At 46.6% G+C, this 17,337-nt stretch overlaps 1 protein-coding gene across 1 annotated transcript in view; it reads right to left on the bottom strand.

Moving 5' to 3' along the window:
• Nucleotides 1-1,103: 1,103 nt before the first annotated feature.
• CDH13 (cadherin 13) overlaps nucleotides 1,104-17,337 on the bottom strand; it is an 870,720-nt gene continuing 854,486 nt past the window's right edge. Inside the window, exon 14 of the mRNA XM_088449431.1 lies at nucleotides 1,104-1,522. Within this exon, the coding sequence (XP_088305557.1) occupies nucleotides 1,515-1,522 (8 nt within the window). The 3' untranslated portion in view covers nucleotides 1,104-1,514. The remainder of the gene's footprint in view (nucleotides 1,523-17,337) is intronic.

Below are 17,337 nucleotides of genomic sequence, written 5' to 3'. Positions count from 1 at the left end.
CCCAGGGTAATTTACTGCTGTCCTCCTTTGCATCACACCCCAGCTCCAAATACTGTTGCATGCAGAGACCCTGTTGTGATCTGCAATAAAATTAAATCAAGTTATTAATAATATTAAAGACAACCTGTCACCTCTATTACCTAGGTCCTTATTTAATAATCAAGGATATAACTGGGACCTTGTTAGCCCATTATTAATACACAGTAGCACACTATTAATCCGGTAAAATCTCTCCCGCCACCGTCTCGGAGCTGTGCTATAGTACACTGCGGCGTGAGTGCGCTAGGTTCTATATAATAAACAAATGAAGCTAATATAGACATGTTGGTGACATATTCTCTTTAACCTTGCCATTATAAAATATGTATTGTGCATGACTCTGTATACTATCTAGATTCTACAATGCGAGACGTTCTACTCAAAGGGCCACGGACTGATTTAGCCAACCTCATTTTTAAACTGTTAGATGACGGCAGTTCATCCATAAAATTGCATATTATTATTATAACACAGCGGCCTGCGGACCACTGTGAGCTAATATTTAGCAGACTCCAAAGCACCATAACAACTCTTTTGCAGACATTAATACCGTTGCAGACTATCGGGGAGGGGGTTGGGGGATAGAACGCATGAAATGTGCAGGCCTTGCAATCTACAACAAGTTTCATAAAACACAGACCCCTCCTGTCGAGGGAGAATATATATATATATTTTTACACTGCTTTGCTGAGTAACGGATACCAATGTCGTCCGAAAGGGACGAGGGGGGGTTAAGATCCTCTAATTATTTCTGACAGCCTTACAATGTGTTTAAGTGGCATCTTATTACATTTTATTTGCACCGTAGATGTACCCTTAATGTGCTATTTCTGCATCCCAGCTCAGCCACGCTGACTCCTTGTCAAATAGTGATTGGTAATCTTATTAACATGAACCCATTAAGAAATCCTTTCCTGTATTTCTCCGAAGTGTTTTGGTTCAGTGCACACAACATGCTGTCTTGAAAACGTGTCGCTCGCAGCCACGAGGCGCGTCCTGGGGTTTAGGGGAGGGGGGGCGGTGGTCTCGGGTCTGTATTAAAATGAAGCACACGTACACACGCATCTGACAGACTGTTTTAGGTTCGGTAATCAGTACAATAGAGTAAAAACAAACTGGGTGTTGTGGTTGTGATCATTGTGTTCAGCCTTGAGCAGGACAAGTTCAAACAAATGTTCTTGGCGTCTTACAGACGGGAAAAAGAAAGAAAAAAAAATCCTCGCAGCACTGGAGTCTCCAGCAGGGATCCGGCGTTTAGAGGATGCAGGAGTGGAGGCTGCCCAGGACTGGTGGAGCGTTTTAAAGACTAATTGAGGTTGCAAATTAAACAAGAGTCTAGAGCAATTGAGGACTGGTCTTGAAGTTACTGTATAATGCAGTCTTCCGATAAACCCCCTTATTTTTTTTTTCTTCCTTCCCCCTACTCATCCTGTTGCCATGGCAATGTGGTAGCCGACGTAGACAGATCCGGGAGCTCACACACCTAAGTGAGACAAAAAAAAAAAGGACTCGTTAAAGATGAAAATCCATAAAGCAAGTGAATATTTTGTAAGAAGGGGGTCTATGTACTAAGCCTTGGATGGAGATTAGGTACAGATCAATCAACTCCTGTCATTTTTCAAAAACAGCCTGTGATATGGCAGTTAGGAGCTGATTGGCCGGTACTTTATCTCCGTTCACTTTATCTCCCATCCAAGGATTAATAAATAGACCTCAAAGTCCTTAATCAGCACAAGACAGGGGCAGAACTATGGCCGTTGTCAGGGATGCAATAGCATACCTCCCAACATTTCAATGTTGGGAGGAGGGACGGGGTGTGCGCCGAAGGCTCGCGCGGCCGGAAAGGGGGTGTGGCTTCCGGGAAAAGGGGCAGATCCAATTGAAAACGGGGCGGAGCCTCGCGGCTTCCCCCGTTTTCGTCACTTTTGGGGGCGTGCCCAGCACTCTCCGAGTTGCTGGGCAGCCCCCACAGAAAAGAACAGATGCCGTGGCATCTGTTCTCCTCCTGCACAAGCGCTGCTCTGCTATGCAGGGCAGCGGTTTGTGCTTTCCCCAACTTCCCCCCCACCGCGGGATACTGCGGCCCGCGGGCGGGACAGTCCCAAAAAAACGGAGGTATGCAATAGCTATGGATCTGGAAGGCGATGCATGTAATCACACTTGCCTAAAACCCCCTGAACATCCAGATACTCCCAGGGCCTTATTAAGGGTTGCCGAAGCCCTAGCTTAATACTCCCTTCGCTCCCCATGTCATGCAGCTAAACACAGCGCACAGTGCGTATGCGCGCTCTGAAGATCGCCATTCATAAAGCACGTGTGGAGGTAATGAAGGTTGTACAGCTGACACATTCCATCCTGACATCTACCATACCTCCCAACATTTGCTAGGAGGGAGCGGGACCTGCATGTGCATCCGAAAAGGGGGCGTGGCCTAATCGTAAAGGGGACATGGTCTTATGACACGCCCCCGTTTACATCACTAATGGGGCGTGCCCAGCATCTCCGAGATGCTGGGCAGCCCCCAGGCTTCCCCCCCATACTCTGAATACATGCTGTGCGCATGCGCATAGCGTCTATTCTAGCTCTGCATGCACGCTGCTCTGCGGGCGGGACAATCCCAGAAAAATGGGACTGTCCCGCTAAATGCGGGACAGTTGGGAGGTATGCATCTACTGATGTAATGAGTTTGGCAAACAGTGCATGTTTTCCAGGTCTCCCTACAGAATCACAAGTGAAATAATTAGCTTCACCTGTAGATCTATTAAAATGTATCAGTGAGTAATGAATACACCTGTGCACCTGCTGGGTGACCTGGAAAACGTGACCTGTGTGGAGTCCTGAGGACCGAGTTTGAGAACCATTGGGTAGAGGGTGCTGGCAGTAAGTATTATGGCGTCCCATTTAGTAATTATTGGGATTTAGACCTGATAATTATCATTTCTATTCGGCAACAATAAGAAGCACATCCATCGGGTAGGAGCTCGTCCCTGCAATGTGTAAAGTGATTGCTGCGGGGGTCTCGGGCGGCTATAGGCTGCAATGGCTAACTCCATCTGACGATAATCAATTTCACAATACTGTAGCACCCATTAGAAACCTAACCCTAAGGGAGCTGCTATTGCAATCAGAAAAGGGGGGAACTGCAGCAGATATCTCTTTAACCCCCCCCCTAACCTAAGTCCTGGTGCGACCAGGCTGCAGCCTGAGGCTTTGGAGACTCCTGTAATTACTGAGAAGTGGGTGGAGCCTATATGACAATTCACTGGGAAACATGTTACATCCATGCCACGTGGTGAATCGCGTATTGCGCAACAGGATCGTGAAGAAGTAAATTAGCGCACAGCCTGCAACTGGCCACTTGGGACATCCACTTGTGGGTCTACCTGAGAGGACCATTACAGATCTCACTATTACAGTATATTCCTTTCCATTTACCCAACGCACAATAAATGTACACACTAGAAGCCCCCCATAACAAGCGCTCGTACGTATAAACTTAGACTCCATCACATTTGTCTCAATGATCCCTATAATTGTAGCCTACGTGTTCATGCTCTGTGTACAGCGTGTTGGGAGATCGTCAGGGCAGAACCTGGTGTGAGTGCGTCCGTATAAACTGCACCTTTAAGTTTTGCTACAATAAAAGAAGTTTTACTCAGAGCAGAGAGTACCCCTGTGAGACACACAGTCACAGCACCTATTATTGTGCTGATTACAGCACCTATTATTGTGCCAGAGTACCTCCTGGGCTAGTTCCCTTCATTGGCAAAATTCTATTATTTGTAAAATACCATGGGGGCATTGTATCAAGCCTTGGAGAGGGATAAAGTGGAGTAGTAGTCACCTAAAGCAACCAATCAGCTTCCAACTATCCTTTGAAAGACTGCTAGATAAATTACAGTTAGAAGCTATATAATATATTTATTATTTATTAAGTTTCTTATACAGCGCAGCATATTCCGTTGCGCTTTACAATTGGAACATTAATACATTAATAGAACAAAACTGAGTAATAACAGACAGATATATAGGTAGGAAGGCCCTGCTCGCAAGCTTACAATCTATACTAATATATATATATATATATATATATATATATATATGGATGCGGTCAAAATGCGGACGGCTGGGAAGCCATCTGACTAAATCTCGGCGTCTAAATCCCGACGCGGGACTAAAGACAGGTGTCGAAATCCTGACGCCCGTCTAGATCCCGACGCCGGAATCTAGACAGATGGCTTCCCGAACGAAGGTAAGCCGGGCAGTGTTAGCGCTTAGCCGCGGGTTTTAGGTTTACGGAACCCCCGGGGGTACTTAGGGTTAGGCATGACCCCAGGAGGGTTAGGGTTAAGCACCAACGGGGGGAGGTTAGGATTACGCACCACCCAGGGAGGTTTAGAGTGCGGGGAGGGGGGGTTAGGTTTAGGCATCACCGGGGGGAGGTTAGGGTTGGGCACCACTAAGGGAGGGTTAGGGTTGGGGGGGGGGAGGGGAGGGTTAGGGTACTTACCAGCCCCTGTTGGGATCCTACACGTTCCATGAATTTATTGGGGAAAAGTAATACTGCTAGAAACCCATACACACTATCCGTAATAACATGCCACGTCTGTCTCTTCTTCTGTAAGATGAATATGAAGTGATCTCTCGTATCGTCGTGGCATTGTCAGGCAACAGCAGAAAAGCCTTCCTGTTATAGAAGTGAATAGACACGGATGCATTGGTGCAGGTTAGAAGCATCAATGGGCTTTGTATCAAGGCTGCATTGCCTCTGACATAAAACCCTCTCAGCACTGTGTCTGGGGAGCACCGTCACTCGAGTGAGCACTACGGGGGTCTCGCCCTGAAGTACATTAGACAAACTGAAATAAAAAACAAGACCTCTATTGCATTGTGTTGATTCAATAACGCTGTCAGCTAGTGCCGGGTTTGATGGAAGAAGGTAGAAAGTACTAGTTATTAGATCTGGGCCATAGATTAGACACAATCACTGTATAACCGCACAGCTGCCCAGCTAAGGAACACAGCGGGAAAAACAGCTACAGAATCACTTGTATCTCGGTACAATAAGACAACACTGAGGTAGTTCTTTATTACATTTTTTTTACTGGTTTATAAAAATCAGAACAATGGCTTTACCCCCCCCCCCCACCTGCTGTTGCAGAGGTGCATAATTAGCTGTACTTATTTAATAACGCTTTTGATATGAAGGTTATTTTACAACAGTTCCTTGTGCTTGGGGACATCTTGTTCATTTTTACACAGTACAATGGGTTCTTGTGTTGCTCAGGATATGGGTGATGGGATTAAACAGTGAATACGAGGTTTTATTTGTGCTGGTTCTGATCCTATTTCACGTCTGGGAGATTCACCCTTGGAGAGGAGGACAGCTGTCCATCACACACATTGAGATATCCATGTACTATCGCCTGTTTATTAACAAGACGGCATGCTGAAACAACTGGCAGGTACCGGGGCGTATTTATAATGGTTGCAGTGTGTGGTGCACAGGGGCAGGGGCCCACAGAGTCCAGGGATGCCCACACCACACACCCATATTTAGTTTATACTTCCCTTTTAGCAGCCACGGGCCGATCCGGTGCTGCAAAAATCACAGGGCGGCCATTTTCCCGGTGACACGGGCATGTGTTGAAAATGTCCCCAGGAATAAGGAGCCGGAGTCATTTTTCCGGAGACCCGCGCATGTGCAGTAGATTCTGGCGTTAAGCCAGAATCTGCTGCACTCAGTCTGCTGCTAGAGAGAAGGTGCCCCATACGGAGGCTGCACACGGGCCCCCTCCTCTCTTAAAATGCCCCTGGCAGGTATCTAAAGGGATGGAGTTCACCCATAGGCCTGCTGAGTCTGTGGGAGAGGTGGGCCTTAGTCAGCTGACCTGAACCTGTCTCATGTGGAGTAAATCAGATCTCTCCACCTTTTTCCCCCATACCAGATTGCATAGGTGATTTGCTGAGCTGACATGGATTGGACGCAGAACAGGCAGTTAGGGGTCTATTTATCATTGGTGGATGGTAGGCGGCAGTAACTATTGCTGTATATTACAGCTTATCATATGTACTGCCGCTATATGAGCCCTGGTGAAAAACGCCCTCGTCTGCAATGTAAATTGTCCTATAGAAATGAGTCTTCGTTACACAGCAAGGGATAAAGCAACGATTCACTGGCTCCGGTAGACTCTATGACAGAGGTTCCCAAACTCCGCCTTTACAGTCCAGGATTTTAGGATATCCACGCTCGAGTCCAGATGGTTAAATCAAATTGACCAAGGTATTTATTAAGTCACCTGTGCTCAAGCATTGGATATCCTTAAAACGTGGAATGTAATGACGGGGTTTGGGAACCTCCGCTCTATGTTAAGGTTACGCCATCCTGAGATAGAAGTCTGTGGGGATGGCGGTGAGCTTTAGTAAATAGGCTTAAGTTTGCTGAAATCTCTGATTTCTCCTGCATTAACCATCTAATAAATTGACCTGCGACAGCCATTCCCTGGAGAGAACTGCCCTTTCCATCTGAGTTTTGACTCATCGCAACTTAATAAATAGACCCCTGAAAGAGGAAGTATTGTTACTATTTGTGTGAGTGCTTATGAGTAACAACATAATTCCGCCGCGCTCTCTCGTGCCTCTGCAGTAATCTGCCGTGTGGTGGAGGTAGGTCATTAACACAGCGACTTGCAGAGATGGGCTGTGTGGACTGGGTGAGGGCAGGTGATGTCACAGAGGATGGGCCAATGGTTTCACAGAAACTCCATTAGCTGCAACGAGCGTACAGTATCTTGTCTGTCGGGACTACTATAAATTAGGGATGGCCATCGGTGGGCTGTTCCATCGATGGTGCCATCAGTGATTATCATCAATGGCACACAAAACCATCTACTGTATGGTGAACCATCGATGGTTTGCATCACTCGATGGCCACCGCTGCAGAGGGGCAAGTTTGTTCCAGCCAATCGTGAAAAATTGATATAACACATGTAATTTTTGCAAGGAAAATGCCCCCCCCCAGCTCTGGGCCCCATAGCTGCTCCACCACTTGCACCTATGGTAGTTATGCCCATGGTTGCAAAAGATGGCAACATAAGTCTGTACCCGGTGCATGTGCAGAGCGGGTCCCGACGGAGAAAACGGGAGAGAAACGTCTTTTCCCTGCTTTTCTCCAGTGCCGGGAGACAGAACGCCATCCAGGGATTGCTTTTCTCCAGTGCCGGGAGACAGAACGCCATCCAGGGATTGCTTTTCTCCAGTGCCGGGAGACAGAACGCCATCCAGAGATTGCTTTTCTCCAGTCCCGGAAGACATAACGCCATCCAGGGATTGCTTTTCTCCAGTGCCAGGAGACATAACGTCATCCAGGGATTGCTTTTTTCCAGTGCCGGGAGACATAACGCCATCCAGGGATTGCTTTTCTCCAGTGCCGGGAGACATAATGCCATCCAGGGATTGCTTTTCTCCAGTCCCGGGAGACATAACGCCATCCAGGGATTGCTTTTCTCCAGTGCCAGGAGACGTAATGTCATCCAGGGATTGCTTTTCTCCAGTGCCGGGAGACATAACGCCATCCAGGGATTGCTTTTCTCCAGTGCCGGGAGACATAATGCCATCCAGGGATTGCTTTTTTCCAGTGCCAGGAGACATAACGCCATCCAGAGATTGCTTTTCTCCAGTGCCGGGAGACAAAACGCCATCCAGGGATTGCTTTTCTCCAGTGCCAGGAGACATAACGACATCCAGAGATTGCTTTTCTCCAGTGCCGGGAGACATAATGCCATCCAGGGATTGCTTTTCTCCAGTGCCGGGAGACATAACGCCATCCAGGGATTGCTTTTCTCCAGTGCCGGGAGACGTAATGTCATTCAGGGATTGCTTTTCTCCAGTGCCGGGAGACATAATGCCATCCAGAGATCGCATTATGTGTTTGGGGCCTATTCATCATCACTTAATTTCTACAAAAGTAGGTGAAATTTAAGATTTTCACCTATTTTTGTAAAAATGAAGTGTCGGACCCATTCATCATTCACATAACGCAGGAGATATCACTGATATCTCCTGGTTCCAGTTGTCCCCAAATAATTTCTACAGTCCCCATACTATAGTATGTATAGGGATAGTATACTATACTATGGGAATGTGGAAATTATGAAATTCATGACGTTCCAAAAAAGCTTTTTTTCGTAACTTGACAGAGATACTGTACGCCATCCTGAGATGGCATACAGCACCCGTTACAACAGAGGGATCTGAAAAAGTCCTTCCCTGCTGTGTCCTCTTATCTTCCTGATGCTGCCTCCTGGCTCTCCAAGCTCTCCTCCAGTGAGCCGGGAGCAAGGTAGAGGGCACATCGGCGGGCGACTGAGGCTGCAGGGCTGCACTGTTCAGCAGAAGTCATAGGGTGGAGGGGTAAAAGGACAGATGGTGGGATCGGCCAGGGATGAGCGACATGATGCGCGCACAGGGGAGGAGGGGGGGGGGATGGACTCCTCCTGCTGCTTCACTGTCTCTTTGCAGCCTGTCTTCAAGCTGCACATGTGCAGCTTGAAGACCGGCTGCGAAGAGACAGTGAGAATGAAGCGGGGAGAATATCCCCTTATTCCGAAAAGCTGTCTCCGCAAAAGGAGCAGCGTTTCGGAAGTGATAATTAAGTATAGGAGGCATGATGACTGCCTCCAATACTGGGATTGAACTCGCAGCCAGTTCAATCCTTAATTATCACAGAGGATATTTTTCCCTTAATGAATAGACCCCTTTGAGAGAAGCATCTCTCTCAGATATGTAAATAGCGTTTGTGCGCAGATCACACTTGCCTACCCTCCCAATTCGGCCGGGAGCCTCCCGAAAATCGGGTGCCGCTCCCAGCCCCCCGAAAAGGCAGACAAGCCTCTCATCCAGCACCCCATGCGGTTACCATAAAACCCCCGCAGCGAGAGGAGGGGGTGGGCGGCGACGCAATCATGGCCCTGACCCCTGCTTCACAATGCCGAAAATCTCGGCATTGTGTAGCGGGGCCAAAATTACGCAATTCCGTATCCACACCCCCCCGCTCCTTCCCCATTGCTGGGTAGTATCTCTGGCAATGCCGCCCTGCCTTTCCGACCTGGCTGCCCCCTCCCAGAGGGGGCTGCCGGAATGTTGGCAAGCCTGGCGCGGATTTCAATAGGCCATGAAGGTTATTACATTGCTGAGTCTTGATGGTGCATTAGATCACAGCTCTGATGCATTTCTGCAAATCAAGTCTAGCAAGCTGTCAGTCACCCGCTGCCTGCTCTTTTAGCAACTTGCATCATAAGGTGCAAAAAGATCAATACACTTCTATTTTGCTAGAACTATTTTGCTAGAACTAGGGATGTGTGAGCAGTACTGCTGCCCAGGGTACAGGGCCTAGGGGGTTTGCACTATTACTCCTCTGTGACACCAGCATTTGGCTTGGAGGGTGCCTTAAACAACACCCAGCAGCCTAGAGAACCACCTCTAACTTCCTTAGGACACGATGGTCGACGCGCACCATCAAATGGCTTGTGGTGTTAGGAATAGCACCCTCCAGCCTAGAGAGCCATCTGTAGAGCCATAAGGATGCTCTAGTTGGCGCTGCAGAGCTGCCCAGAGTGTCCTCCTCCTTAGGGCGAACTGCTTCATTCTGGTTTTGGCGGCTCCGCCCATTTGTTGTGATCTCATGACATCACATGTTCTGGCAATTCTGCAACTGCAATCGATTGAAAAAGGGAAAGAGATTTATACACAATCAATTGCAAATTGCATGATTGCTGCAATCAATCTCTGGTGTATGGGGGCTTATACAATGAGTGCATTCTCATATCATTGCTTATGATGGTGAGTTTTGATGTCATCACTTTGTAACGCACATGGCTGCAACTGGACAAACATTATTCACTTCACCCACTTGCGTGAACCTTACCTATAAACGATTTATATAAATTACCATTTTCACAGACACTATTAAATAATGGTACTTCTGGAAACAGCACTGTAGTTATTTTCTTGAATCACAGTAGTCAACAAGTGCATTAAGAGCCAGTGGAGCGCGTTCTGCTTCCCTCACGGATGTGTCAGTACTTGGAAATAATTGCTAAGTGGCAAAGTGCATAACAAATTTAGGAAAATATGACTTTCTCCACCAAGTGGCAATTCAGATGTTTGAACTGTCTGCTTAAAAGCTCTGGATGGTTGAGACAACCGCTGTGTTCGTTTTGAAATAATGAGTAATGAATTAATCTCTTTAACGGTTAAGCCTCCAGCGGGGCGCAGTCTAAGAGTGCCTGTGTGCGGTCCTTTGGGATCTTCGGCAAACATACCTGTACAACGTGAAACACCACCAGTTACTGTAAACGGATTGTTAGTTTGGTCTGTACAGTCATCTCTGGTACAATCCAGACCAGTACTATGGACCTTATTCAGAGTCGTTCGCAAGCGCCGATGCGCTCGTAACTGACTCGATGGTTAGTCCTGTGCACCCGCAGCGGCCGCACTGCACGTGCGCAAGCCCTGCAGTGACAGAGAAACTCTGTCGCTCCGGAGCTCGCTACCAAAGGGGCGGCTGTCGATGTTGATTGACAGCTTGCCCCGTTTGGTAGGCGGTTTACAAAATGGAGGCGTTCCATAACGAATGCCTACCGTTTTGTGGGCGGCCGCACTGACATCATCAGTGATGTCAGTGGGGAGCTTCCTGCTCCATCAGAGCAGAAAGCTCCCTGGGGCTTACGAGTGCCCGGACCCAACCTTAGGGTCTCGTTGAAACCCCCGATGGTCTTGATGGACAAGGAGGCGGTCGTTCAGGATGCAAGCGGCCGCCCTGATTCAGTGCGACCGCTTGCAACTAAGGATCGCCTCTGAATGAGGTTCTATATGCTACAACTGTAGACTATGCCAACACACGCTCCCCGAAAATTAGCATCCCTCACCGACGTATATCGCAATTTGGAAAGCTCTCTTCAGCTTCAGGGATATATATTACGAAATGAGGACACGGGCAAGCTAAACAGTAGTCATTGCTAACGCAATCACTTTACTTTCAAGTTCGGACATGGCTTGTTAGTGCACATGCGCGGCCGGAGGACCAGCGGTGGATGCTGAAGTGGGATCAGTCAGATCCTTTTCTGAAAAATAAAATTATGATTTAATGTAGCTAATAGTCTAGTGCAGGGATGGGGAACCTCAGGCCAGGGGGCCGTATAAGGCCCCCAGAATCATTTGGTCTGGCCCTCTGAGCTTTTTTCTGCTAGCCTCATCTGGCTAGCAGGGTGCCTAGAATAGTGCCATGCAGCCAGAATCTATGCAGCAGTGCCGCCTGGAGCATCCTTAGGACGTTTCAGACAGTCACACTGCTGCCCTTACAGCTCCCTGGAGCATCCTCAGGATGCTCCAGACATTGCTGTAATCACTGGTGATTGTGGCCCCAACCCCGTGTGACATCAAATGGAAGGGGGCGTGGCCTGCACCGGGCCAGCAAATAATGTTATATATATCAAAATGACCCTCGGCAGAAAAATGGTTCCCCACCCCTGGTCTAGATCCTAGAGATCCCAGAGAGCAGGCGCAGCCGGAAGATGCGTGGTATGCTGATTTCCGTCCTTACGCCAATCTCCTACTCAGTGCCGCGATTTGCAGCATTGGGATGGAGGAGCAGAGCCAAGGCTGATGCAAATCACGCCATCACGCCTCCGGACCGCCCTCTCTTCTCAGTGAAGGGGGCTGATACGGAAGGCTGGTCTACACACGCTGGATATTGTGAGCTAGCTGCAGCTGTGAGACTAATTTTGCGCTCAAAAAGTTAAGTGAGATTTCGTGACACAAGGAAATTCAAGGGGTAAAGACTATATTGTAGGTTTAAAACTGCCCTTGAAAATCTCCTTACAGGTGTAATCTGATTTTTGCACATCATTTATTACATTTTAGCAGACACTGACAAACTTTGTGAGGGCTGCAGTCACCATACAATATGCCGACAGTCATTATGTCGACATCCGGGTCAGACTGGCCTACAGGGATACAGGGGAAATCCCTGGTGGTCTCCAATGCCTGAGGGCCCTCCCCCTCCTCTAGGGGTGGAGCAAGATCATGGATGATCTTGGGCGCTTGTTTTGTTTCTATGGAAATTACACAAAGATTAGTCCTCTTGCCAATCAAAGTGGGTGGTCCTGACACACCCCTGGCCCCTCCTTTATAAGGGGCCCCTGTTCTTTGCATGCCCTCTCTAACGGTTGGCCAAGCCCCTCTGTGGTGGCTGGCCACACCCCCTCTGGTGCCCAGCCACACCCCTTAAGCTTGGGCCCTGTATACCACTGTATTCCTTGGTGGACCCTTCACTCCTCATTCTGACACTGGTTGACACTAATGAAAAGACGACATGATGTATCGACATCTACTGAATATCGACATGTCCACAATGACAACATCTGAAATGCTAACATTCTGCATAAGCCGACATCAGGGTTAGTCTGTGGGGAGGGGGTTAGCATACTGCAAATCCACACCACTTGAGACTATCGAACCGGGAAGACACTTCTGCACCACTGGAGCTGAATGAAGGTGAGTGATCGCCGCGACTCACTGTTTTGTCGACATTTTCAGTATATCGACATTTCATCAGTGTCGACTTGGTCAATGTTGACATACTATACATGACAGTACATATTGGTAGCTGCTCAATCACTCTAGTAGTATCCACTCAGGTGCATGAAAGGGTATCTACATGACGACAGTTTCATGTCGATTAGATGAATGTTGACAAAACCGAACCTGCTCTATGATTATATAAAAGCACAAGGCCGAAGTAAAGGGTTCACGTCTCGTCATTGATTATAAAGTAGAATGTTTTAAATGCCATTGTAATGCGTGCATCGGTTTTGCTGCCATTGCTGGGTGTACCAAGCAATGATTTATGTATTATGGATGCACACCATGCACCCAGGACAGATTTGCCACTGTGCCTGTGCAGCGAGCCTTTCCTGTACATTCTACCGTGATGTCTTCAGAAAGATGGTGCCAGCACAGAAGATGGTGAAGACTCTGGCACAGTGCACTAAGTTCTTGCAGCCATCTGCACATGCGACATCTTTTACGATGATATCACCAGCAAAAGATATTGTGTGGGTAGTGTATAGATCCCCTTCAGTATTTGTTCCTGGAAGTGACGTGGAGTGAGGGTTCCATGCCCATAAAGGCCACCCAAAAAAGAAATTTGTCCCCTTGCGGGCTCGCTTTGGGCACGGTGGCTCGCCACAGGTTTATATTCCCCCACTATGCCAGTGTGGATAGTAGGGAATGATGCTGGACAGTAATTGGTGACGTCAGGGTACAAATACTGAAGGGGATCTGTCCACTACCTGATTTGTGTGGGCCCTGCACACGAGCCCGCCAGTGCGATGTCTGGTTCAGGTAAATTTGATGGATGAAGAGAAAACTATAGAAGAGAAGCTGTAAGCGCAATATGAAGTTATAATATCATTGTCGCATGTGGCATGATATATATTTAAAAAAAACAAAAACACTGTATTAAAAAAATTATCTTCTATGACTAGGATATCGGAGTATAACAAGCGATGGGTGTGCTTCATAGCTGTTTATATACAATTACTCTCACCATTATAGTAATGTCACTCACAAGGTAGGACCTGAAGTAGGTGTTGTCCTATAATAACCTAAACAATCTGTGAGGAGGAATAGGAACAATGTATGGTGTGCTCTGACACTGTACTCACCTGTACGGTGCTGTATCGCTGTATTGTCTGCCAGAGTATAGCTCTCTCTATGCATAATGCATTGTCGCACTACTTCGGGAACGCAAGCGTCCGGGCTGAATGACGGCGACTGCTTCTGAAGCAAGCTGAGCAGGGTGATAATGTGTCTCACTGGAGACCTGGGCAGAATAACTTTGATAGAAGGTACTTGGCTAATGTCTGTGGCATCTCTTCTATACAGTAAAAATTCAATTTATATTAATGAATCTGTACAAGAGCCACTTACGCCCTCACCAGTTGTCTCGCTTCTTTTGATGTCAGAACTTTTGAAATTTACTCCACGGTTCCAACATCAAAAGAATACAGATCAGCACTAAAAGGCCTTGAAAAGAATCCTAAACATATACTGGCATCTAGGTTTTAGGAATAAGCAAAATAAGGAGATGCTCTCGGGTGCCCCAGAGACTTAAAGCTCTTCTAAATGTGCTGACACGTTCATACGGCAGGCTGGCTGATTCCTGTATTTAACCCAATAAAGGCCTTTTATTATATAAAGTATAGCATCTTCAGGATAAGCTTCTGGGTGAACTAGGGCGGCGGACGGGGTAGGCAATCTGCGGCACTCCAGCTGCTGTGGAACTACACTTCCCAGCATACCCTGCCACAGTAATAGCATGCCCTAACAGCAAAACGGTGTCAGGGCATGCTGGGATGTATGGTTCCACAGCAGCTGGAGGGGCACAAGTTGCACCCCCCCCCACCCCCCTCCCCCAAGTTAATGTACTCTAGAACAGATAACAGGACAGTGCAGATATACAGTAGAAGGGTTTTCCTTAGCCTTGGAGCTGGTGACTTTGTTGAATCCTCTACAGTGTTTCAGGACACGTTCTACAAATAACAATGAAAGTGGTGTTATCCTAAGGAGTATAGTGAAAGCAACACCTGTCTATATGGCTATGACACTAGTCCAATCAGGTGGGACCTTCGCAACATTAGTCGCACTGATACACATGCAAACACTTAGGGAGGGTTTCCCATTGCCCAGAACCCCCATTCCTCTATTCTCTGTTCAGAACTCAATATATGGAAATCCCCTTGCACCTACCCCTGTATGTCCACACGTCATCCCATTTTTATAGCATACGTCATGTGCTTCTCTGTCATCTTTGTAACATTGTTCTCTGCCCCCCTCATTTAAAGCTGTTTAAACATTAAATAACAATCCAAAAGGCATCAAACAAACAAACCAAGCCACACCTTATCTGCCTGAGCGCACGCTATTACCAAATACGATATCAATACATTTGTAAGGGAATGTCTTCTGTCCAAATACCGATAGCGGTATCCCGACAGAGGTCAGGTAAGTATACTTACTCTCCCCCCTTCTCCCCGTAGCCTAACCCTCCCCGTTAGTGCCTAAACCTAAGTGTCCCCCCTTCCTGTCTAAACCTAAACCTCCCCCCTTAGTGCCTAACCCCCCACCCTATTAGGAGTGCCTAACCTCAATTTTTTGAAGCTACACATCAGGGCAGTCATACAAGTGCCGCATGAGTCCAACCCCAGGCCACACTGTGGTTATGTGTGTACATTCACAGAGTGTGCGCACAGCCCCACCAGGCAGCGGTAGCTATCACACTCTTAACATACATAGCCCTCACGCTGCATCCGCGTGTGGCATCCAGTGGAGACTCCGCCCCCTTGTGTTGTACCATATATAAACACAGGATTTTTGAGCACTAGAACTTCACCAAGCCCTCTAGTGCCAGCTGACACTAACCTTGAGTTCCTTTCACATTCTCAATGAACCGCAAGCCAGTCCTCATCACTATAACAACCAGACCTAAACAAAAGGTCTATGTCTATAGGAAATGCCTCTGTGCACTCTAGTGTAAATATAACTCAGTATAAATATACTGAGAATAAAATAAGGAAAATGATATTAAAGAATAATGTATAAATTATATATAAAGACACATACAACACATTAAATAATAATAGAAAAATATAAAACATTATATATATATATATATATATATATATATAAAATCACCATGTGGAACATATAGGCACTGAGCACACTTATAGTAAAAAAATATAAATGTAAAAATAATATATATATACACACACACACATAAGAAAAACAGCCTTTTTTGGGGGGGGGATCATAACAAAAGATCCACATCAACATTATTCCAGAAGGTGTGACAACTAGATAAAGATATTCAAAGGATTCATCTCATTCAATCCTCTCAGGGTCACTGTGTCCAGTTGGTGAATCCACCGCGCTTTCTTTTTTCATTTTTTCATAACAAATCTCTGTCGCCACCTCGGACCAGTAGAGGGATCCAGTCTGTTATCATGTAGCACAAAGTTGTTAACTGATGATGTTCTTTAAAAAAAAATGCAACACCACAAGCCCGTAGTATATGCGAGACGGATGGAAGAGTGGTGCTGCGACATCCGTTCCTTAAAATGTACGGATCATTTTCCCCACATACATCAGCCCACATGGGCATGTGAAGAAATAGATCACATGATCCAATTGGCACCAAAGACTGTTTCAAGTAAATTTTCCGTCCACTATGCGGTTGGCAGAAGAATTTTCCTGTGATCAGGGATCTACAGATCATGCATCCCAGACATTTGCAGCAGCCTTTATTCTGTGACAGACAGTTTTCCTTTCTTGAACTTACTGGATGCAAATCTGGTCTCAACAAAATATCTTTTAAATTGCGACCTCTGCTCACAGTTAGCAGTGGAGCTTTGTCCTTCAAGCATTTAAATGCTGGGTCCGTGGGGATTAAAGGCCAATTTCCCTTAATTGATCTTTGTGTGGCCCTTAACTTCGTGTCGCAATGTAGTCCCAAAATCACTTTATCACATTCCATTCTTTTCACTCCAGCCTGTTCACCCCCAACAATTGCTTTAGCTCTAGTGAGGCATCTCTCAATATCCTTCTTCTTGTATCCTCGCTCCAAAAACCTGTTATGGCATTCCAACAACTGCCCTGTCTGGATCTGAATTATTCCTTAACACCCTTACAAATTGTTATACACGCAGGTTAGATTTTAATGGATTACGGTGGTGACTGGAAGCCCACAAAAGTGTATTTCTGTCTGTATCCTTCCTATATAATGTATAACCTAAAGTAGATTCCTGCCTAATCACAGTAACATCGAGAAAATGCATCTGAGAGTGGTCGACTGTGAATCGAATGGGGGTGTCTAGGTGATTAAAAAAATCCACCATTGCAAAAAAAGAGTCTGTATCACCCCTCCATATGACAAAAATATCATCAATAAATCTCTTAAAAAAAACAACTTACAGTATCAGAAAAGTGTTCCAAAATGTGTCTCTGTTCATACTGGTGCATAAAAATATTAGCATAGGACGGCGCCAGGTTCGAACCCATAGCGGTCCCTGCTAATTAGATAAACCAATCACTTTGATACATAAAATAAGTCAGTCCCAACACTGCACGCAGTAATGATATCAGGAACTCAATTGGAGGTCCATCATGGACCAAACAAAAGTGCCTCTTCAACTGCCTGGATCCTCCCTTCATGGGGAATCACGGTATATAGAGAACAAA

Source organism: Taudactylus pleione, unplaced genomic scaffold (assembly GCF_031769625.1).
Source record: "Taudactylus pleione unplaced genomic scaffold, aTauple2 ptg000484l, whole genome shotgun sequence".
Lineage (NCBI taxonomy): Eukaryota > Metazoa > Chordata > Amphibia > Anura > Myobatrachidae > Taudactylus > Taudactylus pleione.
Note: the sequence above shows the minus strand (reverse complement) of the source record. Positions and strands in the feature narration are given on the sequence as shown.